Source organism: Falco punctatus (assembly GCF_963210335.1).
Source record: "Falco punctatus genome assembly, chromosome: 4".
In the NCBI taxonomy this organism is placed as follows: domain Eukaryota; kingdom Metazoa; phylum Chordata; class Aves; order Falconiformes; family Falconidae; genus Falco; species Falco punctatus.
Genome location: NC_137583.1, coordinates 42,231,177 through 42,258,001, shown reverse-complemented (window position 1 = coordinate 42,258,001; position 26,825 = coordinate 42,231,177). Strand labels below are relative to the sequence as shown.

At 44.4% G+C, this 26,825-nt stretch overlaps 1 protein-coding gene across 2 annotated transcripts in view; it reads left to right on the top strand.

Moving 5' to 3' along the window:
- Positions 1 to 5,443: 5,443 nt before the first annotated feature.
- Positions 5,444 to 26,825, top strand: part of USP7 (ubiquitin specific peptidase 7) — a 77,960-nt gene continuing 56,578 nt past the window's right edge. Inside the window, exon 1 of one of the 2 annotated variants that reach the window (XM_080384577.1) lies at positions 5,444 to 6,138. In XM_080384577.1, the coding sequence (XP_080240703.1) occupies positions 6,057 to 6,138 (82 nt within the window). In that variant the 5' untranslated portion in view covers positions 5,444 to 6,056. The remainder of the gene's footprint in view (positions 6,139 to 26,825) is intronic. The other variant, XM_080384578.1, reaches the window with a different exon arrangement.

Below are 26,825 nucleotides of genomic sequence, written 5' to 3'. Positions count from 1 at the left end.
AGTGAGACACCACTTTTACAGCTTCGCTTAGTTGATTGGTTACAGTTGTATAGCAAAAGATGGGCCAGTAAAGCACCTTCCATTCCCTTTTTACTTTACATGTATATCACTGTAACACTTGACTTCGTAGTTTACTGTGTCCAACAAAACTTGATGAGAAAAAGGAATCATTGGACTTTTCAAAGATGGTAAACAGAGACTGAGCCACCACCTAGCAGCTCAGATGTAAACGTAAAACCTTTTAGCAAAACAGGCTTGGTTTTATCATGAAAATTAATCAATTCTTTGTAATAGCTATGACATTAGATGACTTGACTCTCTGTGAAAGTCATATGAAAGACGTGGCTTTGGAAAACTGCTCAAAAATATCCTTTAAATCATGTAAAGCCTTGAACTATGGGGTGCATTCTGTTGTAATGTGTTTACCACCTTGTATTATTAAGGAATGATGATTTGTAGCTCTCCTTAAAAGAAAATGTTTGTTCAATTAAAGACAAACCATCAAACCAAAGATCTCTGAACTGAAAATACCCCTGAACAATTTATAATTCTGTATTATACCCTACTTTCCTGAGGAAACAGACCTTAGGTTGCTGCACTGTCTGCTTGTCTGTCACTCTTAACAAAAAGAACAATAAAGGAGTAGAAGACTGAACTAATAAATACCTGCAAACGTTGTGGTGATTGCTGGCTGATTAAAGAACCATAGAATTACTTCAATTGGGAGGGGCTTTCAGAGGTGACTGGGTCCAGCCCCTGCTCAGAGAAAGATTGGGGTTATTTGGAGCTATTTGTCACCTTGTGGCAAGAAAAGCCATGAAAGTCTGTTTTTTGCAGGATGTTGAGGGTTAGAAAATGTGGAAAATACATTTACAGGACATGAAACTCCATCCAAACCACTACTTGTGCAACAAGTTGTTGCAGCTAAATACATACATTGCAGCCAAACAAATTATCTATTTTTTCCATCTAATTTTGTGCCTTTAACAACATTTTCTGTCTTTTGCCTGTTGCCTGCTTGTCTCACGGGCTGCAGGAGGCTCACGATTATTTTCTTCCCCACACTCAGCTTAAGGGTGTTCACAGTAGCTACTGATCACCTGGTTCAGCTGGGAGGTCTCTGATTTGTGATCGCATGAATCTAGAGTGCTTGGGACAATAGATCCAATTATTTGGCTCCCTAGATAGGTCTCCTGGGATTCACCTTTCACTCCTTTAGGTACAAAGCAAGCCAGGCAGCACTAGCAATGGGGTGAAGCATCAGGTGGATCATGAGAACAAGGGAACAGAGAGCTTCTGGCAACAATGAGAACATTTTAACTACTTTTATCACTGTGGTACCAAGCATCTCTCATCATGGGTATGAGGACAAAGCAGAAAAACTGAGAGAGACCAGAAGAGGCTGCCTGAGTGGGGAATGCAGCCTGGTATAACTGTGGGTATGATCCCACGAGTGCAAACACAATGTCTTGAGAAAGCATGGTGCTGGCACTGAAGCACGTTTGCATTAATGTATATTCATCCAGAAGCACAGCAGATTAAGCTGCACAAGCAGCAACCCCAGTTTTGCTGGTTTAGCGCATCTAGATCAAGGGTGTGTGCTGGTGTAATTGCCCTTCTGTCATTAAATGGCTATAAATTTTCTTAATTATAGACACGGCCACTTGCACGTGTTATGGAGCACCATAAGTGGTGCTGGAAGTGTAGAGACTGGCCAGGAGAGGACGTCTTGGAAACTGAATCCAGGGCAGTGAATGGAGCCAAGCAAGAAGCAAGATTTCCTGAAGCAGCTGAGGGGCAGGGAGGGAACAAGCAGAGGCAGAGGCAGCCCTGGTCTAGCTGATTCGGCCATGGGGCAGAGGAAGGGCTAAGCGTCCTCCTCCGCTCCTTCCGCCCAGTTTTCTGTGGTTCCCTCCTACAGTTTTCCCTGCAGCGTCCATCAGGCACTGCTGGAGCTGGGGGGTCCCAGTGAGGGGCAGCAGCAGGGTGAGCCTCCCCAGCTCTGCCAAGGTCAGGACCTCACCTGGAGGGTAGAAACACAGCCGAGAGGAAGGGCTCGTCCCGGTGCCTAAAGGCTCAGCCTGGCACACAGGCAGATGAACACTGGCTTGCGAGTGTTTTAAAAATAAACAGCCTGAGTTGGATTTATTTTTAAATTTCAGGGAGGGTCGGGAGCAGGTCAGCCTCACAAAACGAAGCCCATTTCTTCAATGGCATTTTTAAAGATGATAGCACCTCTTTAACTTCATCTCTCGTTACGATGACTAATGTGGAGAGAATGCCGGGAGGCTGCAGCAAGTCCGACAACCCTGTTGACCCTGAGGAGCACACAGTAAGGGATCTCCTTTGCCTACTAATCTAGACCTGGAGGATGAAATCCTTTGCTCAGGTGCAGCTTCCCAGATTCCCCAGTGCTTTGTGTGGGCACAAGGGCCAAGAGGGACTGGATTAGTTGACAGGATAGAAACCTAAATTTAGACGAGAATCAGTTAAGTGGGTGTAGGAAATGAAAGGAATGAGTGGAAAAGGAAGGGCAAGAATAAAAGCAATAGGAACAGATACATAGCCTGTATTCATCATGTCCCTGCTCATGTTCTTTTTTCTTTGTTATTTGTTTTAAGTATCAGTAACCCTCGCCAGGGATTTACCCAACTCTTCTGCATGAGGAATTTGCTGTCAGAACTGCAGTAGATGGGAATCACTTGTAGAGGGATATGGCTGTTGAGGATGGGGTGTGCAGCACAGGAACAGATTTATTAAGAAAATAATAAATTTATGGAACAGCTGCATAGGTAAGTGATGGGGTATCAGTGTTGGAGTAGAGGCTGAGTGAAATGCCAGCAGCAATGATGTGGCCAGGTGGTTGTACAAAAGGTGGCCGTCCTTTCTGTCAAAGGACAGAGCTTTTGTGCCTTGTACTAGAGAAAGGTGAACTGCAGAAAGTTTTAGGAGGGAGTGGCAATGGGCCAGAAATATTCAGCAGAAGTATTCTTCATGTAGTTGAAATAAAATGTTAGCACATGTTGAGGTCTGGACTTCACCTTAGGCTTGGCAATTAATAAGATTTCTGTTTCCTGTCTAGAAACAATCATATCACAATGCTACAACCACTGGCTGATGGTATAAAATACCTACTATTTAATTATTTCAGAAATGCATTTGAGATTTTTATACACACATACTTAAAAATTATTCCCTCTTAAATATAAGTACCTGAATCAATCCTCAGTGGATTTTTTTCTTTACTCACAGCTATTTTCACACAATATAACCGACACATTTTCACGTCTTTTCAAAACATTATAAGGTACTTTAGTCCACATTGTAGCTGGACTCTGAAAAGATAAAGTTCACTTAAATTAGCAATATACAATCAAGCACCTGATTGTGATATGCCCTCTTCACAAACTAATGATACATTGTTCCTGTGTTCAGTTACAGACAGGAAAACTGCCTCTCTCTTCCATACCACCCTTTCTACAGCAAAGGATGCATCGTACTGATGCATTTTGCATGTCTTCTGCTCCTCTAGAACAGTAGGTGCACACTTTTGGAAAATTAGCTACCTTAACATTAACGGAAGCTCAGAGAAATTTCTGTAGATAAAAGAACGTTTTTAACCCGTACAATAACATTGGCTTATGGTTAACTTTAGGACTTCGTTCTCTGCAGTAGTGAAATTGTTTTCCTTAGCCATTCCTTGCACACAAACCCAGTGTCCGTGGCTGAAGACTCGCATAATAACCCGTAGCCACCTTCTTGAGACACACTGGTTCGTCCTGTATTGGGGATCACTTGTGGAGAGAGGATGGAGGGATGAGTTTAAACCTGTGTATGATTTAGGAGGTTGGAATGGAAGCTGTTAGGAAAGAGCAATTATTCTGGGAGGTAATTATAGGGAAAGATTGGCGGTGGGGAATTCAAAGTTTAATTCATTAAGAAACTAAAGATATGTGCATCAGTCTCTGTCTGAAGCTCTCTCCTAGCCTCCCTCTTTTGCCCAGGGATATTGTAAACCCAGATTTAACAGATTTGTCATGTTTTTGCCTGGGTCAAGAGCAACAAACCATGTCCAGGTTTGTAAATAATTTTTCTTCAAACAGCTTTTGAAAACTCAGAGGAACAACGGGGAAAGTCAAAATGTATTTTTGGAAAGGAAACCATCAGACTAAGTGTTTTAAAAACGGACCTTCCCACTAATATCCTCAACTTTCCTTATTTTCCTTCTTTCTAGCCCTGCAGTTTTACTACCTAAGGCAGGGCTTCGGACTTGGAAATTATTTTCCTCTCCTGCTGACTCCCGTGTTGCTAAGAAGGGGCCAGCTGGAGCCCAGACAGGCTGGTCTTGTCCCCCAGATCTGTTTCGACTTGCTCATTTTATATACGAGAAAAATAAATAAACCTTTAAGTCACTTATCCACTTGCAGCCAGGCCAGCACTGTCTGCTCGGGTACGTTTTCAGTCCCCTTGGGAGGCCCAGTTCTGGGCGCGCGGAGCCTTTCCCGCCGGAGACCATCCCACTGCCCCTCGCCCAGGACCGGGATGTAAATACGGGATGGTTTAACGTGCCCCTGCACAGCCTTCCAACCCTGCTCTCATCCCTAAGCAAAGTCGTTTCCTTCCTCGCTCCAAGCCCAGACCGGACCAGCCGGGCGCTATGTATGCCCCCGCAGCCCTGCCTTCTCCTTCCACCGCGGGGAACCGGGAGGCCTTTCCCCGGGAGGGGCTGCATCCCCATGCCGGGCTCCTCAGCAGCAGCGGCGGCACCCAGGCGAGGGGCAGCCTGGTTTGCAGCAGGTTTCTCTCGCCTCTTTCCACACGCCCGACCAGCCGGCCCTTTATCTGCCGGCCGGTGCCCGACAAGCGCGGCAGCGCGTGCCCGGGCAGAGGCCGGGGCGAGCCACGGGCAGGGCCCACCTCGGGCGGGCCGGGCGTGTGTCCGGGCGCCGGGAAGGCCCCGCCATGAGCCCCGTGCCCGGGCGCACACGCGCTGGCCTCGCCGCCCGGCCAGGATCGTGCCCGCAGCGGGCGCGGAGGCCCCCGGCGCCCAGCCGGAGCTCGGCCGGTGCCCTGTGGGGCCCGGGGACCCGGGGCCAGGCCCCGCTGTGGGGCACGACGAGGGGCCTGCGCGGCGCGGCGCTCCCCGCTGATGCGCGGCCGGGCGCGGGGCTCCCGTCAGGCGGCGGCCGGGGCCTCGGCGCTGGGCCGACAGCAGGAGCGGGCAACTGCGGCCGGGCGCGGACCGGCGGCGGCGGCGCTCCCCGGGCTGCGCGCAGGTGGCGGCGGCCTGCGGGGAGGCCGCGGCGGCGGCGCCCGGGCCCGGCCCCTGTGGCCCCGCCCCTTCGGCCTCCTGTGGCGGCGGCGGCGGAGGCTGCTGTTCCCGGGGCGGCCGCGGCGCTGCCTCCCCCTCCCCGGCTCGCTGGGCTGCCCCTCATGCGGATGTGACATTTCACGGCGTTTACCGCAGCCGCCATTTTGAGACAGAGAGCGCTGGCGGCAGCGGAGCGGCACCAGCGCGCCGGGGCACAGGCAACGGGGGCGGCCCTCGGGCCGGGAGAAGCGAGCCGGGCGTCGGCCAGCGGCTGTGCCGGGGCGCTGGGGGGGGCGGGAGGGCAGAGGAGGGGCCCCGCGGCGCCTCCCCGACTTCGCAGCGCCGGGGACACCTCGCCGGGGGAGCGGGAAGCGCCAGGCGCCGCCGCCGGGCCCTGACTCCTGGTCTCCCGTCCCCCCCTCCCCTCCTCCCGGTCCCCTCCCCTCCGGCCCCCGGGGAAGCCGCCACCCCCGGCCGGTTCCTACTCCCCACCCCCTTCCCCCGACCGGGTGCCGCCGCCGAGATTGGGCGAATAGCGAGCAAATACGTGCGCGTCTCGCTGCCTCCGCCGGCTACCCGCTCCCTGCCCGCCGGAGCCCAGCCGCAGCCCCCCGAGGCGGGCGCCCAGTCCCGGCCGCTGCCAAGGCCCCGGCGCTCCTCCGCCCCTTCCCCTCCCGACACAGGCCTGCAGCCCCCAGCGGGAAAGGCCCAGGCCGCCGCCGCCGAGACCCAGCCCCAGCCCGACATGAACCACCATCAGCAGCAGCAGCAGCACCAGAAGCCCGGGGAGCAGCAGCTGAGCGAGCCCGAGGACATGGAGATGGAAGGTAAGGCCAGGGCCGGGGCAGGCCCCCGCGCCCTCAACTCTGAGGAGTTTCCCCCACCGCCCCCCCACCCTCCATCGCCCCTCCGCCGTGCTGCCGGCTCCCGGGGCTCCACCGGCGCCGCGTCCCTCTCGGGGAGCGCCTGTCCTCCCGCCGCGGTGAACGCGCCCGGCCCTCCCTCCCGGCGGGCAGGGCCAGGGCCGGCCGCCGCTCCCCGTCCCGTGCCTGGCTGCCGCAGCCGCCGTCCCCCCTCCCGGGGCGCGGGGAGCAGCGCCGGGCGGCAGCGGGGGGGGGACACCAGGGAAAGTTGGGGCGGTGTGGGTTTGGGGGAGGCGGCCCCGGGGGGGGCTCTGCGGGGATTTATGTCGCGGGAGGGGGAGGGTGCGGGGGACGCGCTGCTACAAAAGCAGCCCCGCTCCCCGGGGCGCGGCGTGCGGCCGAGCGCCCCGCACCCTCGGCCTGGTGGGGGCCGCCGGGAGAGGAGCCGGGGGGGCGTCGGGGCCGCGCCGCGCCCCGCCCCGAGGGGGGCCGCTCGGCCTGGGGGGATGGGGTCCGCCCGAAAGTAGTTGTGGTTCGGGGGGAGCGCTTCAGCTCTGCCGCGGGGAGGGGGGACGCGGTCGGCGCGGGGGCTGCCCGGGGGCGGTGGGGCCGGGCCGGGCCCGGCCCGGTGTGCCCCGCTGCTGCGGCGGGGTGGGCGGTGGGCTGCAGCCCTGCCCTGCCCGGGGCCGTGCGGGGCGGCGCGGCGGCTCGGCCCGGCCGCGCATTGTATGCAGGCAGCCACGCTGCTCGCCATTTTTAATTAACCCTCCTCCGAGGGTTATTTACAGAACCCGCTGCCGGCCGGGCCTAGCGCGGGGTCGGCGGGCAGCGCTGGCCATGTGTAGCGCCTGCACAGCCCGCGGCCCGGATCCTGCACCGTCATGCAGTTGCGCTGCTTTCGTAAAGGAGGCACTACATTTCAGGCTTGTTCCCCGCTCCCGTCCGGTGCAGTCTCTGGCGGTGCCTTTAGCTTTTTTTTGGTGGTTTGTTTTTTTTTTTTTTTTGGCATTGTGTTGTTATTTTTACGCATCCGCCCCCCCACCCCCTGTGAACAACGCCTCCCGCCCGATTTCAGCGATGGAAAATTATTTTGGGCGAGTGTACGGCGGGATTTTGTTCCCTGAGGAAGGGGAGCCACACTCTGCTGCTCGTACCGATGGTATTTGACTTGGAGGTCAAAACCAACAACTACCTGAATATCATTGAGAATGCCTGGCCGTGAGGATGCCGATTTTGTTACTGCCGTTTTAATCAGCAGTGACATAAATATTCACCACCACGAGAGATTTTGCTCGGAAACGTGGCAATCGACTTAGCAAATGCACCTTTCAGCTAAATAATGGCCATTGGAATCGGGAGGAGCAAAGGTGTTTTAGTGGAAGTTTGTCACAGTGGCTGTGAGATTACACTTCAAGATTAGAAGGTCATTACATAAAGCCTTGGTTTCTTAAACGTAAATCTCCATTTCGTCAGATAATAGCTAAAACTTGTTTACTATTGGAGTGACTCGTTTTAGTTTTTTAGAAAAATCTCCGATGTGGTGTTAATACACTGTGGGACAAATACATAAAAGGAGCCGATTTAAAATATACCTCTTAACTTGTATGCTAAGATCTTGTGGATTATATTTTCCAGCAGTTTGTTTGATAGCCTGTAGAAATCTGCTTTTTTGCAATATCCTTTTCAAGTCCTTTAGAATATTGATTGTATTTAACGTTCTTGTTTTGATTTTTATGAGCTTGATGCTCTACCATGCTGGGAACGCTGTGAAATGCTGAACATTTTTATGCAGTTTAAAGTTGTTCTGAACTTCTCTGGACTGCATCCCCTCTGTCAGTGGGGATACAGGCATTCAGAAATCCATGTAGAAGTCCCTTTGATGGTTGTGGAAATCTTGCACTGGTGGGCTACCTCCATTGGAGGGGTGAGGAAAAAGTCTGTGTATATCAACATCGTGACACAGAGAATACAGCGCAATCTCGGAAACCTATCTCAGATCTGTTAGGCTGCACGCAGCTGATTCTGGGTCATACTACAAACTTGCTAATTTGTGAGAGTTTATAGAACTGTCCACTTATGCAAAAACAACCCCAAAAAAGTTTAGCTTTTGCAGGTTTTTTTTGCAGTACTTGATTTTTCTTGAGAAATGTTTCAAGTTTACAAGATCGCAGAGATCAGATTATTGCTAACTTTTAATAAAAGTTGACATCATGTGTATATATTCACTTAGTGTATAAAACAGTGTTCACTCTCTTAATGTATGGGTGTTTGAGCTTTCTTGAGATGCTTTCATGCAGTATTGAAAATACTTAATAACATGTACTTAGCTTAATTTTAACATGTACAGAACATTGTCGGGTGCCATTCTTCTGTGAGTGATCATGTTAGATTTAGGAGGTATGTGAAGAATGCAGTGGAAAATTGCACATCTTGATTTCGAATCATGTGAAGGTTTGCTTATTCTGTGTACAGCTGTACTAGATGAACAATGTTTGAGTGAAATAACCATTTCAGATATAGTAATGAAAGTGTGGAATTACACTAGGATTAAATCAGATGTGGTATTTTGAGTGTCTGCTCTCATGTCCCTGGTTTTTTCCCTTCTCTTATGACTAATTTACTCTTCCTTGATGACCTTATGGAGACTGTGTAAATGAAAGTAGTGCTAGACAAGGCTCTCAGACTTCGGGAGGGAGGAAGACATTCCCTTTGAAAAGAAAAATTAATCTCTGCATCACGAAGAAACAACGACAGCCTCGATAAGGGGTAGGTACCCACTCAGTGGGACCAGGTGTGATGCAGGCTCACCTACTTGCAGTACTTAGCTAGAATGCTGTGGTGTTACAAATCACCTCTTTGTGTACTTCGTCTTCTGTTACCTGTGGATGTTGTTTGTAGTCAGCTTTAGCCTTACTGAGGCTTTGCAGTAGTGATATGTGGACAGGGAAACTTAAATTTGAGAACTGTTGCAGAGGTTGCATCCCCTGGACTGAAGGCATCCTCTTCCCTAGCTGAGGGTGCACTTGGACAAACACGGTGTTGGCTGCTGCTCATGTTCATCTCGTGTGCCATGCCAGAGGTTGGGCTAGTGCACTCCCTGTGACTATGAAGTACTTGAAATTAAAAACAAAAGGTGGGGTTTTAAAATGTAGCTTAGGTTTTTAATTTGGTTCACCATGCAGCCTGATTTAGTGTTGTATGAATGTGGTGGAGGTTTGGCATTGGGGCGGGAAGGAACAAGAAGGGCTGCCTGAGGTGGCACAGATGCTGGCGGTTATCTGGCCAAATTCTGTCACTAGCTGTGGATTTTGTGTGCACCCCTCATCCATTGCCACATAAAAGCATGTGATTCTGGCTGCTGCTGTGGCTGCCTTTGGGCCAAAACAGAGTGGGAGTGTGCAGATAAGCTGTTGGTGCCCGAGTTTTAGATAAATTAACAGTTTGGGGTGATGATTAGTAAATTATCCTGTAGAAATTCTGAAGAGTTTATTTGTATGCTAAATAAATTTAGTGGAAGGAATAAATAGTAGTTTTTCTGTACTTGTGAGTAGGGTATGTAGGTTGCTTTATCAGGCAAAGAATTACCGCTGTTTAGTTGCTGGTGAGTTTCTCTAAAAAGTGTAATTGAATCCAATTCCTGATACTTTATATATGTTTCCTCTGTAACGTCTTTCCACAAAGGTGTTTGCACTTCAAAGAACTTGGCTTAATACAAATCTAGGTATTTCATAAAGCTCTTTCATGGAAAGCCTCATTTGCAGCTTAGTAACTGTAAGTTTCTCTTGTTTATAGTTTGAATCTGCTTTTTTGTAGGTTCAGCCTCTGCCCATAGTTACACACATATGTGTGCTTTGCATTATGGAAGTTTCTTTTCTGAAGTAGCCAGCACAAGCTTACTAAGACAGTGTCACAGTCTGTGAAGAGTGGTGACTGGTAGTTCAGAACTTGAGTTCTCCTTGTGTCAGCTCTGCAGCCTCTCAGGCAATGCTGTCTTTTAAGTTTCTCCCTTATTGTTGCAGTTTAAAGTTGAGATTTGAATTGCAGGTGAAATGATGCAAGATATTTACGAAGAACAGGAAGAAAAAACAATAACCTGCCTGTGTATGTATGTATGTGAGAAGTTTACAATTGCACTTTCCTGTAGTTTCCATGCAATTGAAAGTTTGTGGCTTGCTGTTCTTTCCTGTTTTGCTGACTGCTGATGGAATTTACTAGATTTCTGACCCACTGTGTGATGCTGGTGTCAAGTACATAACATTTTTTTGCTTGTCTTCTGAGTGCTTACTTCCCACTTCTATTTTGTCCTCGTTAGTATTCTTAAGTCCTGGCAAATTAATATAATTTGCATACATACACAGCATTAATTTTTTTTTTGCCTGCTTCCATACCTTTCTTCTGAAGGCCCATATCCCTCTTTTTCCCTGAGCACCTTCACTGTCTTTTATATTACTTCTAGGCAGGTGGTGATAAGGTGAGGCTGTGTGTTTGAGAGGAGAATATGCAGACTAAATTAATCACACGACTGTGCGTATCTGCTTATTAATATGTTCTTTCTGCCCCTTCCTCTCTCCAGCCTTGACATTTTTCTATGAAATAGATGATGCTCAAGTAAGGGGATAGAAAAACGCTGATGCAGCAGACAACAACCAAAATTAAATTAATGCTGTGAGGTTATACCTAGAGTGAAGGACCAGGCCTGGTCTCTTATCCCAGTAATGATAACATTTAGTACCTCTGGAAACAGCATGCTTGGCCTTGGGAAAAGGTGTGGGTTGCATCTTTCTGAGATTGTTGCTTCATGGCAACCGAGCATCGGTGACTTTTGAAGAGTGCTGACTATGTCTGGCGTTTCTTCTGTGCATTCTTCGTGAAGTGGGTGCTCAATAGGTTGTCAGTTCTAGTAAATTTTCTGTGAAGGAGAAGTGGAAATAGTGGAAAATGTGTGTAAAATTAAGAGGGAAGTGTACATAGTACGCTCTTCAGGTTGAACTATGTATATATCAGACTTCATTACTCCACTTCAGTTGTTCTGTGCTATTGACTGAATTTAGAGGTAAAATCTGCTACCTGTCATTACTAGGTACCTATGCTAAGTAAAGTATTGTTTTATGTGTTAAAGTAACATAATCCCAAACTTTAAAAAAGCAGATGGAGATAGTTGTTTGAGACTAATTGAATTGGTTTCATTGCTGCAGAATAATTTATCACAAGAAAATCTGAACAGTGCATCCAGCTTGTAGCAGTTAAACCAGTTTAGCCAGTACATCTTGCATGACATCATTTGATATTTGGGGTAAGGGTGAAAATGAACTGGTTTAGAGCTTCTGAAGCATCGAATTTTTCTTAAATGAGAATAAATTTAATTGTTTGCATTAGTTTGTGCTTTGAGGTGTTTCAGATCATTTGCTTTAGTTTAGCTTCCTGTCTTGTGGCTGCAGAACGTTGATTGTGAAGGAGTAAAGTATTGGGTGGCCTGCAATACAAGGCACTAGTGTCCTTTTGCCCCTCAGATACGTATGTATATTAATATATATAAAATCTGTTATGTGCTACTTTGACATTGGTAATCAGTGTAAAGTGTCTTGGCAAGTAGAATGGAGGCTGGAGACTGGCTGTCTTACTTGTCAAGTTGTTATAGATGCAGTGTTATTTTCTTAAACATTTTTTTTATTGGTCACTTAAGATAATGTATTGTGCTCCCATGGTTTTAGCATTTTAATTTGATACACTAACAAAAAGAGTAAAAGTGCACCTAATCAGTGGCAACAGCTGTAGCGTAATGTATCTCTGCATATTGTTGCAGGCGTAGACTTTTAACACATTTTAATATTTCTGCTAAACTTTTTTTTTTTGTCCCCGGCTTGGCTTCCTGATGGTAGTAAAATAAGCTCTGTAGGCTCAGAAACACTGAATGGAGTTCGACTTTTCAGCAAAATGAAGAATGGTCAGCTTGGAAATAATATTCTGACTTGTATTTGCATAGTTTCCTTAGAAGATTGAGATTTTGTTAACTAGAAATAATAAAGTTTCTGGAAACTAGTAGACAGATTTTTGAAAATACTGAAACTGTATGAATATTTGCAGTTTGCGGAAGACAGTGTTAGTCTTTTACTGTGGTGTCTAGGAATCTTTGAGATTCTCTTCAGAATAGAAAAACATGTTTGAAGACTGTTTTATATTGGACTTAATATGCATCTAGAATAACACAGCTTGATTGTTCAGTGTAACAGCATGAGTATTTGTAAAGCAAAATCTCTTAAAAATATGGAGATTAAGACTAAACGGTAAATTTGGATAAAACTAAAATTCCGTGATGTAATCAGTATAGTGTGTCTTGGTTTGTGTTTTTAATTGCTGTTTGGCAGCTGTTTTAAACATCACCAAAATAAGTCATTCCTGACCCATTTAATAGCGAGGATTTGAACAAAACCATCATGCTTTTTACCATGAAACATCTTAGGAGAACAGGACATTCAGCGTCTGCAAACCTGGAGTTCTCCCTAGCTGCAGCTGTAAAGCGAGCTCCAGAGTGATGCCACTCAGAAGATGTGCCAAGAACATCCTGTTTAAATTGGGGAAGAGAAAACACTAGTACCTTATTCTTGTGTGTATGCTGGTACGTGGAGATAGATGGTCTTTGAGGCATCCTGAACATCTTGGGGTTTCCTGCATCGAAACTAGAGCCTCGACTAGAGCACTCCAAAACATATTACAAGCCAGAGGAAGGTGATGTTGGATAGTGAGCTGGAATGTCCTATGAGAGAAAGTTCAAAATAGATTTGTTTTGTTAGCAGTACCACACTGTTTTGCAGCCCAGGAGAGGAGGTGAGTTTTAATACAGTCACACCTCTTTGAATTAATCATTGTAGAAGTGCTGGAAAACAGGACTTGGGGGAGCTTTCTATTTTGTATGTTAAGGGTTTGAATGCACTGCAATAAACTTGATTTAAATGCAGAAATCTGTGAAAATTCTTCAGGTAATGTTTCATAACTTCCCTTTTCCTAGTGTAAATAGGAAAGGATGTGTAGGAGTATTATGGGTGTTCACCATAGCTCTAAGCTTGATCATCTGGTGATTTCACAAGGTGCTACTGTATGGATGTTCTTAAAAAAAATTGGCATCTCCAGTTGTGCATGTGTGTTTTTGTAAAGATTTAAGGAAAATTTTGGTTTATGGCTCTGAATGTGATGTTATACAACAATTGGGTGAATTCCTGTTGAGCTGTGTTTACAAAAAGGAGTAGTTATGTGTTTCCACAACAGGAGAGTTTCCTTCCCATATGTTTCAGTGAGTTATTTTCTAACATCACTGATACATTTTGGCAGAACTTTGATGGTGATTTTGATAAAAGTATGAGGGTGCAAACACCTATTTGAACTTGGTGAAGGTTTTACATTCCAAATCCATTTCAGTAGATTAATATTCTTACTGTTACATAGATGAGGGATTAGTTGTGTAAATTTGTTTCATAAAATGGTTAATTTGTGAATGAAAAACATTTAGACTTTACATCTGTTGTAATTAAGTTAATAAATGAGTTGATATATATAAACATTATTTAAGCGAAGGAAAATTAAAGAAACAGACTTCCCAGTATAAGATCAGCACATTATTCTGTGACTAGGTAGGAAATTTTTAGTGTAAAACCTACTTCTGAGCTGTGAAAGTACTGGATAAATTGTGGACTACAGTTTGAAGCCCAGGCCATGTTATGGGCTGCACTCTGGAGCACCTTGCATGTGGCTGCCCATGCTCACAGTCCCTCGGGCTCCGGCAGTGGCTTGGGGTGCTCTGCAGGCTGGGGGACAATCTGCACCCCAGCTGAGGAAGAAGCTGCCCCTCCAGCGCTGGGGCAGGAGGGCCACCCCCTGCTGTTGCTCACCTGTGCGATTTGGCCCTCATGGTGAAATGGGTCATCCAGAGTAGGAGAGGGTAGGTGTGGGAGGGTAGGTAGGGGATGGCTTTCAGGTAGGCATTTTTAACTTGCAGATGTTCTGCAGTTTTTCTGCTGTGCTCGACGTGGTGGTGGTAGCAGCAGGGGGTTGTGGCTTGTAGTGATACAAACATTCTGTTTTGCAGGTCTTAAGATCAGAAAGGTTGGCCACCCTGTGTCTGGGATCCTGTTCTCATATTTTACTGCTTTATCCATCAGCTGTGATGGGGACCGATACTGATGTGGTCTCCCTAGGCTGCCCTGGCCCCTGTGTGACTTGAGGAGTGTCTCTGTTGAATTGCACTTACTTAGCAATACAGTTTTTGGACAGTAACTTGTTGCATTTTTATGTCTTGATAGTCTCTGATTACTGGAAAAGAATCAAGAGATTAAAAAGTGTTTGAAAAGTGTTTGGGGAGTGGTCAGTTTCTTTTTTCTTGTTTTTTTTTCTTCTTTTTTTTTCCTTCCCCCTCCATCTAAAATTACATTTTGTTTTAGACAGTCAAGTAGGAGTTGGCAATCCTAGTGGTGGGGTATGGTGGCTTCTGCATCATCTTTGGTGTTTTTTCAAGAACAGAGGTCACTTCACTTGGTGGTGGGGAAGACCTTAGCATTCCCCTTTCTGCTTGTAAAGCTGGGCAGCTCTTGTGATGCAGCTGACACTCTGCTGTTGCTGTTCAGTAGTCATGAAATATGTCTCAGTTACCTATGACCAGAATATTTCTGGTAACCATAATCAGGTAACAATGTTTAGGCACAAGTTTGCGTTCACAGCCTGTCTTAATTATTCTGTTTAGATAAATGTTTGGTTTACTTCTGTTATAGATGTTAGAGCTGACTAGACTAGCAACCCGGATGCTGTTGCATGGGTTTACGGGCTTCAAGTGCTAAGACAGGATGAGATATACTTTTCTTTAAAGGAAATCTGCTTAAGCAGAGGCTGCACTGAACCCTTTTTTTATTGTTCATTAAATTAAACTAAAGGCAGTTAGATTTCCTTCTTCATTGGGAGCAGTGAGGAAGTGACCTGTTCTAAAGAATTTTTCACCTGGTTAAATGTTAGTTGCTTAATAGTATTGAGGGGTGAACCTAATTTTTGAAGAACAGTAGATACTAATAGAAGTTTGAACACAGAGATTACTGAAATGTGTCTATAAATTACATAAATTATATGAATTAAATAGTGGGTCAGAAGCCATGCACAAACCTTCCTTGCTAGTAGCAATTTATAGTAGAGGTGTTTCACAATTTTCTTCTGCTTTCCTTTCCCTCTTCTCATTCTTCCTGTGTGGTTTTTGTCTCTGCTGTTTCAGTCTGTTTCAGATACTTCTTGGACTTCAACCCTGCACCAAAAAAACAGTCCCCTTGAAAACTATTATAATGCTTTGCAATATTTCTGCCATGCCACAAAGGTAGTAGCCGTAAGTTTGGAGTTGGTTGTGTTTTTTTTGGTTTTTTTTTTTTTTTTTTTCCCCTTTCTTAAAGTATCCTTACAGTTGAGGAATTAAAATTAAGCAGCAGTAAAATCAAATTAAACTGTGCTAGAAATGGAAACTTATTAATAATTTTAAATAGTTTATTCTAAAAGTGTAACCAGGATTAGGTAATAATTGTTTCTTCAAATGTATGGCTTCAGTTACATATTGATTTTAAGGTATTTTCTTGTTCTCAGCAGATTTGTCTTACTTTTTTAACCTGTTTTGTTCAGGAGACTCGTGCTTTGGTTTGCAACCTGTGCCCTGAAGTGTATGCTTCAAAGTAGGAGAGGGTTGGTGTGGGAGGGATAGGGGTCCTTACTGGAAAGGATTCTTGGTGTTTCCTCCTGAAGGAGGGAAAGCTATGCCGCTCCTTTGCTTACCCCAGCGGAGCTCTGCTGGGGAAACCCTATCTTCATCTTGATAATAGTACAGATTAAGGGGAAAAATAATTAGAAAGTTGCACAAAAATGAATCTCGTTTCACTTGTGTCAGTTGTCTTTCACAAGCAGCCCCATTCACCGTGGCTTTGTTCTGTCCCCTCTGCTTTGCTGGAGATACGTGGTGAAACCAGTGGGTTCTGCAGCCCCTGCAGCTGCAGGAAGAGCTGAGCTGGCTCTGGCGAAGGACGGGGTGTAGGGCTGGGAGTGAGCCTGGGGACTGGGCATGTTGGTGTTGCCACTGAAGGAGTGTGTGTGGAACCGCAACATCTGTCTTCAGACTTTTAAACTTGGGATAAAACCACTTCAGCTTTATTGGTCAGTGACCTCTCTTGCTGGATTAAGAAAACATTCTAACTAATTCTTTAAGACCTTTCAGTAGCCTTCAGTATAATGAACTGAGAGGTGTTAACATTAATGCAGTGACAGACCATGGCTCAAGCGGTTCTTTTCAGTACGTTTATCTGTTGGTTGCCTTAAAAATTATGCATGCCCCACAAGTGTTTGTGTAAATCCATATTGCAAACTAATAAGGAAGATTAATCAAGATTTAGGTACTTTGTGGCACCTTTGAAGAGCAAAACTGAAGTCAGATCCAAGAAAAGTAATCAGTTGCTTCAAGTGCAGCATAGTCAAGGTCTGAACGTGAGCCATGGGAGCCTTCTTAGTGCCTCATGTGTCCAAGTGTGTAAACATACACTTTTGCTAGTAAAGTTATTCTGGTAGCACTGAATCAACACGGAACATATCTTCAAGGCTCCTTTTATTCAAGAATATTATTGTTGTTACCTAGCTTTTCTTAAATTAGTACAGTGAAAGCCCACTCGCAGTTAGCAGGTGTGTGTGCTAGACCTCTCTGGCATCAGAGGCATCAAACATTGCCCACATCCAAGAAGTGTCTCTGAACTGGTACGGTGTGAGGGGGGGGCTGTGCTGTGCAGCCGTGCAGCTGAGGGTAGTGCCCGCAAGAAAGAGGAGTCTAACCAAAAACTGAGCACACGCTGCACAGAAGGTCCTGGATTTTGGTCTGGGTACCGTACTTCATTATAGCGGATCACTTCTATATGCTGCTGGGAGCCAGAAGGGTTTGTGTCTAGTTCACTCTTAACAGCATTGCTACAGAGAAGAGAAGAAGTATCTTCTAGAGCTGGCTGTTTGGGGTGTTTTGACCTCTGTGCCTCCCTTTTGCCTCCTCACTTGCACTGACATAACTGTGTGGGAGCACATGGTATATAAGATGAATGAAGGGATCTGAATTTAAAATAACTTCCTTATTTTGAGTTTATTTTTAACCTAGCTTAGTTCACGTTCTCCTTTACTGTTTGACCCCTCAAACAAGTGGGTCAGCTAGACTGAGGAGGCAGGAGGGAAAGAGAACTCTTAAGCTGTTAATAACTTCTATAACTTTTGGGATTTTTAAACTTTCCCAAGACCCTTTGTTTGAAACCTGGGCCTGTCTCCCCCAGGACATGCATTAGGGGACAGGGCTGTAGCAAAGTTCCAAGAGTGAGTGTCAGATCCAGCCTTATGGAGCTCTTAGTACCAGACACATGGTTTTACAATTACAGAAATTTAATGTTGCTCAAATGCAAACCATTTGTGGGGGTGAAACTGTTCCCGTTGCAGGTCTGCTTCTGAATGTTTTCACTTGGTTGGGTGCTTGTGTTTTTGTTGTTTTTTTGGTTTGTTTTTTTTTTTTTTTTTCCCACAAGGGTATTCCTTGTAGCTAAAAATAGTCCTGCATTTTTGAACTTGAAGATACATCTGAAGGATCTTCAGCTTTCTCACCTATACTAGTAGTGGGTTACTATTTTCTGATTTAAGTACCTATTAAAATCTCCCAACAGTTACCTTGAATCATAATCTAAATGTATTTGGGGGGGGTTTAACCTCCTGTCCAAACTAGCTTTTCTTCTGATATTTTCAGCACAGTGATGAATATTTCCAGTGCACATTCAGACCTGGAGCTGGTGCTTACTGCAGCTGTTCGATCAGCCAAACTCTCTGGCGAGTGTAATGGTCCTAATTTAAACAGGAGCCACTGGTTTCTGGAATGTAGTTGGATTGTACAAGTTTTTAGCAGGTCTGTAAAAGAAATTTCAGAGTTAATCTGCTTCCTAATCTGGGAAGTTTACAGGAGAAGATACCTGAAATTTCAGTCATTTTAAATTCAGCTTGAAGTATACCCATTGCTATTAGCATCATGTCCACAGGTTAGACTTAAGAATACAAAACTGACTTAGTACCGACTGGCTTAATGCTAGCCAGGGTCTAGTTAGTGTAGCTGGAGCGAAATACTGGCAGAGATTAACTGGGCTAATGTTAATTTATGATCTTTCATTTTTAATATACCCTGAAATGCACATTAACCACCTCAAATGCATGCTTTGTTAAATCAAAGGATAGGTGTACAGACAAAGTATTTGAATTTTTGGCAGGATGCAGCTTTGTAAATAGATACTTGTGTTTGTAAAGTAAGAATTTTTTTAAGTGAGTGAAATTGTTGAGTAATTTATAGGTCATTTCTACCCTAAGTACAGACAGTTGCATACTACAAAAGGCCAGTTAAACTCTCAGTGTTACAAACCCATTCTTGGTTTTAGTGTTGCACTTTTGTTTCCACATAATGCTCAGAAATTTGGGGAGGCATTGTTAATTTGGTAATTTGCTTCTCCAGCGGGGATGCATCGCACCCCTATAGCCGTGTGGTGTGCCAGGCCAGTTAATCTGGCCACTGGCCTGTTACTGGCAGCACGATTTTCTTGGGAGCAATCTCCCAGCTGGGCGACCTGTTGCAGGGATGGCAGAAGCCTACTTTATGCCCCTGTGTTTCCTAGGTGAGGGTGCACCAAAGGCAGAGGAAAAGGTGCCTTGGGAGAACAAACTTTGAAAATAGGTCAGTATTTACAAAAGAATAATATTGCCATAGCTACTGTTCCAGTTCAGAAGAGCACCTGGAGAAGCGGGCAACTGAGTGCCTTGTTCTTGGTTGCAGCCTTGTCTAGATGGACCTGAGTAGAGGAGAGACTGGAGTGGTATCTGCTCCTTTTCCCCTGCTGCCACTGAGAAGATGGTATGTTAACTGCCTGCCACGCAAGGAGCAGTGCCAGTGCTCAGAATTTCTAGTGGTACACATTAACTTCAGAAGTTCAGCTTACATTCAAAACATAGCTTGTATACTTGATTACGTTGAGGTGGGCGTGCATTTTCTGGGAGCTAGAACACTTTCCTCACCCTACTATATTTCTCTCCTGTGTAAATTCACTCAGATGTGTAACCATAGGTCATGTGTCTTGGTTGAATGTATGCAGCTGCCTCCTGGATTTACAGAGAAATTTGGGATTGTCCCTGTGATACTCATCAGCAGCAAAAGCTATTTTAAGATGCTATTTTAATGGTACCTCAGTACCTGGACATACCTGAATAATGTGGTTTATTGCCTACCCAGATTGTTTAACGACTTGCTGTATTGTAAGATTTAGGAGAAAATACAATTTGCTGTAACTATGCCACTTGTAGTGGTGAGAAGTACCTTCTCCTTTTAAGCAACGATAATCAAATGTAAGGACTAGAGTCAAGTTGTTGAAGCTGTACTGAAATGCATGTTACTGTTGTAAAAAGTTAAAGAAGCACTAGTGCAGACAGCAGTACCCACCCTGGCAGTAACTGCTCTTCTGTGTACATCGTGTGTGTGCCGTGGTTTCCACGGATCCTTTGCATTTCTAAACAAAACTGAAAAATGCAGTTTAGTCTTGAAAATCCTTAATGACCTGGAACTCATGCTTTTGCCTGCTGTTTTCTGTTTCTGCCTTAAGATAAAGCATCTTGAGGGTTACGAACCTGCATAAGCAGAGATTCTGACTGTTGGGTGTTGAGAAACTGTATGGCTGACACTTGGATTGCTGCTGGATAGATCTTGGTCTGAGATCTGGCCAAACCAAGTACACTAGTGTATGAATTAAAGTGTAGGGGTCATTTCTTTGATCCAAGATAAAATATTCATGTAAACTATTACAATAATATCAGTAATAATAAAATAATATTAAATACTGCAAATAATACCAATACTGTAATTTCTGATCTTATTCCTTGTAGAATGGAAAGTGAGAAAGCTCTATCTTGTTTGATCCTGTCTTTTGCCTGTTTGCATGCTTGTTAAAATTGACAACAGAAATCACATGGATATCGTGCCTGTCCAGCAGGCTTTTTTATGTTCAAAATGCCATTCCTCTAAAATACTTCATATTTGTACATTAAAAAAAAATTAAATGGGAAAATAAGGTATAAAACTACCCCTAGAACAGCAGTTGTTACACAGAGTTAATGCAGCACAGGCCATGCTGTCCTGTAGCAGGAGTTTGTCACTTAGTGCAGCTTCTTAACTGTAGAGGGATGCCAAATTCTGCCGGAGGACTTTGGACACCAGTGTCTTTCTTGAGTTTTAGTTTGCATGTTGTGCAGATAGATGTGGGGTGCATTTATCCTTTCCTTTTCCCCAGTAGCTGGAGCTCAACATTCAAGTGGGTGTTCCCTGGACAGCTCAGCAGGGTGAGTTCAGAATCCATGTGCCTGGGAAGGAAGGTTACAGGAATTTGAAGCGTGCTTGGACTTCAAGAATGCTGTTTTGTATGAAGTGATAGGGAATAAGCACTGTCGGCATTGTTGAAGTCCAGCCTTTGCTTGTGAAATTCATGGAGTTGGTTGCTAATATAATTTGCAGAAATGAATGAAAAAATTAAAAATCCCTCTCCACCTTGGCCCTGCGACTTTAAAAACAAATTTGGCTGTGTACACTACATCTGTTAGGCAGGTATGATGGCAGAAGCAATAGTAAGAGGTAAAACCAGGTGCCTGTAAGATATGTTGAAAGGCATTTCTTTGTTCTGGGGTCATTTATTCTGTGTCAACATTTTTAAGCAAATATTTTATTTTCAAGGAACAGAGGGTTGCATTTGCAGTGGTTTGTACAAAGAAGGAACGTGTTTTGTTTGTTGTTTTTTTTTAAATCTGTGATTGTGCAACCCAACAGTAGTGGGTGTGATATTTCTCCTGTGTGTGCAGTCTGGTCCTTGTGATGGATTTTCTCTCTCCTGCTATACAGCTGCATGTGGGTTAAGTCCCAGGGCCTTGCTTTGAGAAGGGAAGTATGGGGAGATCCTACACCTTGGTAGAAGTTCTCTAATAAAATCCTGGAGATCTCTAGTATCCCACAGATTATAGTCTGGATGTTCAGTGAAGCCTCTTGCTTACCCAGACTGTCCAAGCCAGTGAGACAGACATCTACTCACCCTATCCCTTGTCTGTGTGTGTGTGTCACTTTTCTGGTCTTGTAGGGTTTCTTTGCTCTTAAAAAGTGGGCTGAAAGTGCATCAGTAGTAACACATCCACAGGGACATTGAAATACCTGAATGTGACCATATGAATGTGAGCAAATCAAAACGTGTGTGAATGTTTTCTTTCTTTTAGCATTTTTATGGTCAAATGATTGGCTAGGTAAAAATCTAGACAATGTATTGTGTCTGATGGGGTTTGTGAACAAGCTTCAACAGGTAAAAGACGCTCCTGTTATATGTGCGCAGCTAAATTTCCTGTTGTGTAGCTTAACTGTTAGAAGTATGCCAGTGTTGTGTTACCACCCTGATAAACACAACATATTGCCACTTACTTGTAGGCACCTGCTCTTTGTAGGTGAAATAACTGAATATTGTATCAAAGGGTTGGTTTCGTTCTTTTGCTGGTCGTGAGTGCTGTGTCCCCGAGTGCAGCTTCTCTTCCTTGATAACCTCCAGCAAAATAACCATTCTCTTTTCAGTCCCAGTCTATTTTGCCTTTGTTTTTCTTGGTTTTTATATCTCTTCTTACTCTTTATTGCAAAGGCACGGCATGAGATGTCACTTTGTTGTTTTTTTTTTTTTTCTTCCAGGTTTCCCCTTTCAGAAAGGGAAAGGTATTCCTGCATGGATAACAGTTGCAGTTCAATTATTACTGTCTTTAATAGTTCTTAAATCCTGGTCTTATTCTGACTTTGACCAGTAACATGTGGAGCTTGTTTCAGGTTTGGGTCAGACCTGACTAATGACGTTTACATTGGAGTGCTCTGCGTTAATTCTGTCAGTATGAGGTGTTAAAAAAATAGCGACTTTTAGATGAGAAACCTTCAAATACTGCACACTAGTTGCAGACACGTTTTTTATGTGTACTTCTGTTTCTTAAGCAAGATCTCATGGCCTGTCTGCTTTTGAAAGAGGAAACACGGGTTCTTAATTGATTTTTTTTTTTTGGGGGGTGTGTGGTGTGTGAAAGGTCCTGAGCTGAGAAAGTGCCAGAAATTACATATTAGACCTCTATGTTTGGATTTATTTCTCCTCCCGTGTACTGTCCCATGCTCCCTCTCGCCCCAGGGAAAACTGCTAGCAGTCCTAGTCACGGAACAGTAGTCCAGGAAAAAGAGAGGAATTAAGATGAGGATCACAGTATTGGGGAGGACTGACAAAAAAAGTATCTGCCTTTGCATGCTCCAGGGGTACACTCAAAACACTGAGAACATTTGAGAGATAAAAGTTGTGGCAGGAAATGTAAATGGACTAGCTAGAGCAAAAGCAGTGTGTGTAGTAAGGGTTTCTGTCACAGCTGTGTGTGTGTTTGTAGTGGCTGATGATGACACAGGCCACAAATACTATATTATTGGAGAGAAAATTAAAGGGTGTGGAGAAAATTTAAGGGACTTACGGTTTTTCTGAAACAAAGGAAGAATCATTCATCATCAATAGAATAAGGGATTTGAGATACAGCGTAATTCCTTGGTGATGTTTATACCAGCTTCTAGCCAGAGACAAAGCACGAAGGCAGTCATTAATTTTGGAAGTCCTCAAAATTTGCTTCAGATGAGTGGCACTAGCAATGGAGCAAAAATTAGAAGTAGTTGGGAAGATTTGCCAGAAAGAATAGAGTATTGAGATTGGGAGTGTATTTGTGGAATTAGGGCGTTTTGCAGAGTATAAGAAAGATGTAATTCATGGGGTGACACGCAGTAGTCAGCTGTTCTAAAACACATTTTGAAGTCTGTTTTGTTGCCTTTATGCTCTAAAAATAGTTGACCAGAGAGCTATTGAAATACTGTCTGAGGATTTGGTGTATGAAGCAAAAAAAAAAAAAAAAGTAATAATAAATACAAAAGTAAACACAAAACGAACATGTGAGCAGTGAAGTACAACTTCCTCTTCAGAATGTATTTTTGCTCAAATCTGTGTGGCTGACACATGTGAGGCAACTGGTTTTCCAAAGAAGGAGGAAAATAATTTTGACCAACTTGTTTCATCTCCCTTTTCAGGGAAAAACTAATTGGGGTGGTAATTTGGGATTGGTGACACATCAGGGCGTTAATGAGTGCTGAAATACACAAGAGCTGCAGCATATAAAATAATCTCCATCCAAAGCATCATCCCTCCACCCTTCATCTACTTGGTTACACTGCAAGATGAAATCTACATTACAGAGGTGCAAGGTCTCATTTCTTGAATGTGTCTCTTAAATTTCTGTTTCTAAAATAGTTGTTTGCACGATTTGCATAAACCATGTAGTTTTGAAGTTTGCAGCTGCAAATGTTACTGTGTGATGTACATGGTTGAAGAAGCTCTGCCTGTGATATAGTTTTAAAAATGATGGCAGGTTTACAGGTGCTCCAGTGTTTATCAGTAGATATTTGTTTTTTTTTTTTTTTTTAAATTCTTGTTTGTATTTCAGGTAGCTTGATTTTGGAGAGCTGAATTTAGCAAGTCTTGGCGAATGTGGGTGTGGAGTACACAGTAGTTTCTTTGCCTCATTGATCTTGGTGCATTTGTATTAGGATTTGAAAAAGGAAGCAATCCTCAAAATGTGTGTATGGTTGTGCCTTTTTTAAATATGTATATTGTTTTCTATAGAACACTAAGTATAACTTCATTTCTGTTTGTGTTTGCTTAACTAGTACACGGACTTGGCTATGTGGTCCCATGGCAGCCTTTTTGGCACCAGAACAGCTGGTTGGCTATTTAACACTGAAGAGTTAAACAGGAGAAGCTTTTTTTTTTTGTCACTTTTTAAAAGTTTACTTTTGTTTTCATGAAAAAAAAAACAACAACCCAAACCCAAAACCTACAACAAAATTGCTGACAAAAAAGTGATAAAATTGTCAGTGGAGTGCTTAACTGAGGATTATAGAATTCCTGTTCTGCATTCTTTTAAGAATTCCTTGGTAAAAAATGGAAGCTAATACCCAAGAATCCATGTGTTTTCCATATAAAACAGTTTTTCAGCTGTGGTATTTGTTTGAAGAAAGTTGTTCTTCATGTAGACAGTATTAAATAATTAGCAGGGTTTAGTGTTAATTTTGGCATCTGCTAACATTTGGATGTTTTCAGTACAGTAGCTTACCTCTCCAAAGCAGTTAAGAGGAGCTGATCTTTAGAACATTTAACAACAATAATCAGCTCTTTCTTGAAGCCCAAATAATTATCTCCCTGCATTAACACTTGAGGGTAGAAAGGTTGCTGCCAGAATGGAAAGAGAAAATAAAAGTCAATGCTGAAGGAAGCCCAAACTGCTTTGGGACCTCATGGTTGTGTGTAAAGGCTGAGGAAGACTCTTGGTTCAGTTCTCTGGTAGGTGTTCATGCTACAAAGCAGGAGAAGGCACCTGGCAGATGATCAGTAAATTAAGACTGGCCAGAAATTTAATGGCTGTGATCTCTTGGGAGGAGTGTTCAGACCCCAAAATCTTTGTGGAGACTCCAGTCAAAATGGGGACACTTCTGATGTCCAGAAGGGGGCTTCTGTACTAAAGGGGAGCAGGATGGGGTGCCCCCCCCCCCCCCAGCCCCTGCCCCCTGGGGCACCAGCCCTGAGCTTTTTGCCTGTCTGAAGCCAGGGACATCACCAAGTCCACTGTCCCAGCTGTGCACTCCCCTGCCTACAGCCATTCTCTGCCCGGCCTCTGGTTCAGTGAAGATTTTTGTAGAACATGGAACAGTGCTAACAAATGAGGTTGGAAAGTTGAGCTTATTAAGTAACAACCTCAAAAACTCCTGGGAACTGTCTTTCAGGAATTTGGGCAACTGGTGGAGAATAGAAAATGCTGAAATCTGTGTCATGGAGAACAAAAAAGCAGCTTGTCCAGCTCATTGTAAAGCATCCTATTTGAAAAAGGAATGTGTTTTGTTTTGCTCGCTCTGCAGTTGTTAATTTTAGATTTAGAATAAACTTCATGTCAATTGCAGTGAAAACAAATGATAAAATTAACCCAAAGTATAGAATTATTTTTTTTTGGTAGTAGGAATCTCTTAAAATCATAGTTTACCATTGTGCTTGAAGTGTGTGTGTTGTTAAACACAGCAAAATCTGAATTTCAATAGAAACTGATGGTTTTGCCAGTGGTGTTTCTTATATCGTTGGGAGGAAACGGTAAATATCCCTTGGTTACCAGGCCATGCACGTGTGTGTATCAGTTCACATAAAGGGCTTAACAAAAAAAAAACCCAACAACAAACCTTGAATGGTTGAATTGTTGTTGTCATTTTCCCCATGGTTAATCTAGACTTGTAAAAGCAACCCTGATATGAGGTTAGGATTTATCAGTATTGGGCAGACCCATGCCAGCCGGTTCAGCTCCGTGCTTGACTGTGGCAGCGGCTGATCTGCGGTGCAGTTCCTGGTGCGGCACACTCAAACAGGAGGAAACCCTCAGAAGCACCGGCGTTGGGCTGGGAGGCAAAGCCATCACCCGTGGGTGCAGGGCTGGGTGGGGAGCCCGGGGCTGATCCTGCTCCCTGCCCTGCACCATGTGGATGCTTCTCGGCAACTGGGATTGTTTTTCTTGAAGTGGAAGAGAAGCGTGACTTGGGTGCAGTCGCGCTCTTATTTGAATGCAAAGTGCTAAACACTTCTGCAATAGATTCCCCTCCTCCCCCACCTCAGTAAAGTTTATAGACTGTGCAAAACTGTGTTCTCAGTCAGGAGTCTTGTGTGTATATATATTTTAAAAAAAAAACAACTGTAGGCTGGTAACATGTTTTTTAGTATGAATGTTCAAAAGCTTCTTATGGAACCCTGCATATTTGCATAAGATTAGCCTCCCTGGATTGAGTAAAAATTGTTTAACCTGATGTCTTGAGGTCTGTCAGTAGCAGATGCTTGTGTTAGATGTTAGGGCAGGGGAGGTATGGCAAGTTCCCTGCTGTGCTCACCCCGAGGGTGTCTGAGCCTGGCCAGGCTGCCTCTGTGCCTTTTCACGGCTCCTGATGGATTCTTCTTCCGTTCATTGCTTTGCCTTCGGAAGTGAGTGGGAAATAATATATGCTTTGTATAAGTTCACTGTGCTGCTGCATCTTGAACACTGAGTGCAACCTGGTTAACGGCCTTGCTTACTTCCTCCATCTTAAAAAGGTATAGGAGAAGTTAAGAAGCTACAACAAGGAGAATAAAGATCATAAAAGGTATCAAATGGCTGCTGTAGCAGTAATGGCTAAGTAGACTAGGAAGTGTCCCTCTGCCCCCAGTGTCGTGGGTAACTGAGGAAAGGTGTGCTAGAAGTCTGGAAAGCAGAGTGGCAGGACAAGGTGAAACAGAAGCAATGTAAGACCCCCAGAACACAGAATGTAACATCAAAGGAGGGACTGAAAACAAAAAGAACGAGTTACTTTGTACAACAGCTAAACTGTGACACTCACTGCTGGAGTGTTGTAAATACGGCTAATGTCTGCTGGTTTGGAAAGTGGGGGCACATGATCGTAGGGCATTTTGAAATGCAGAGGCACCATCCTCAGGTCA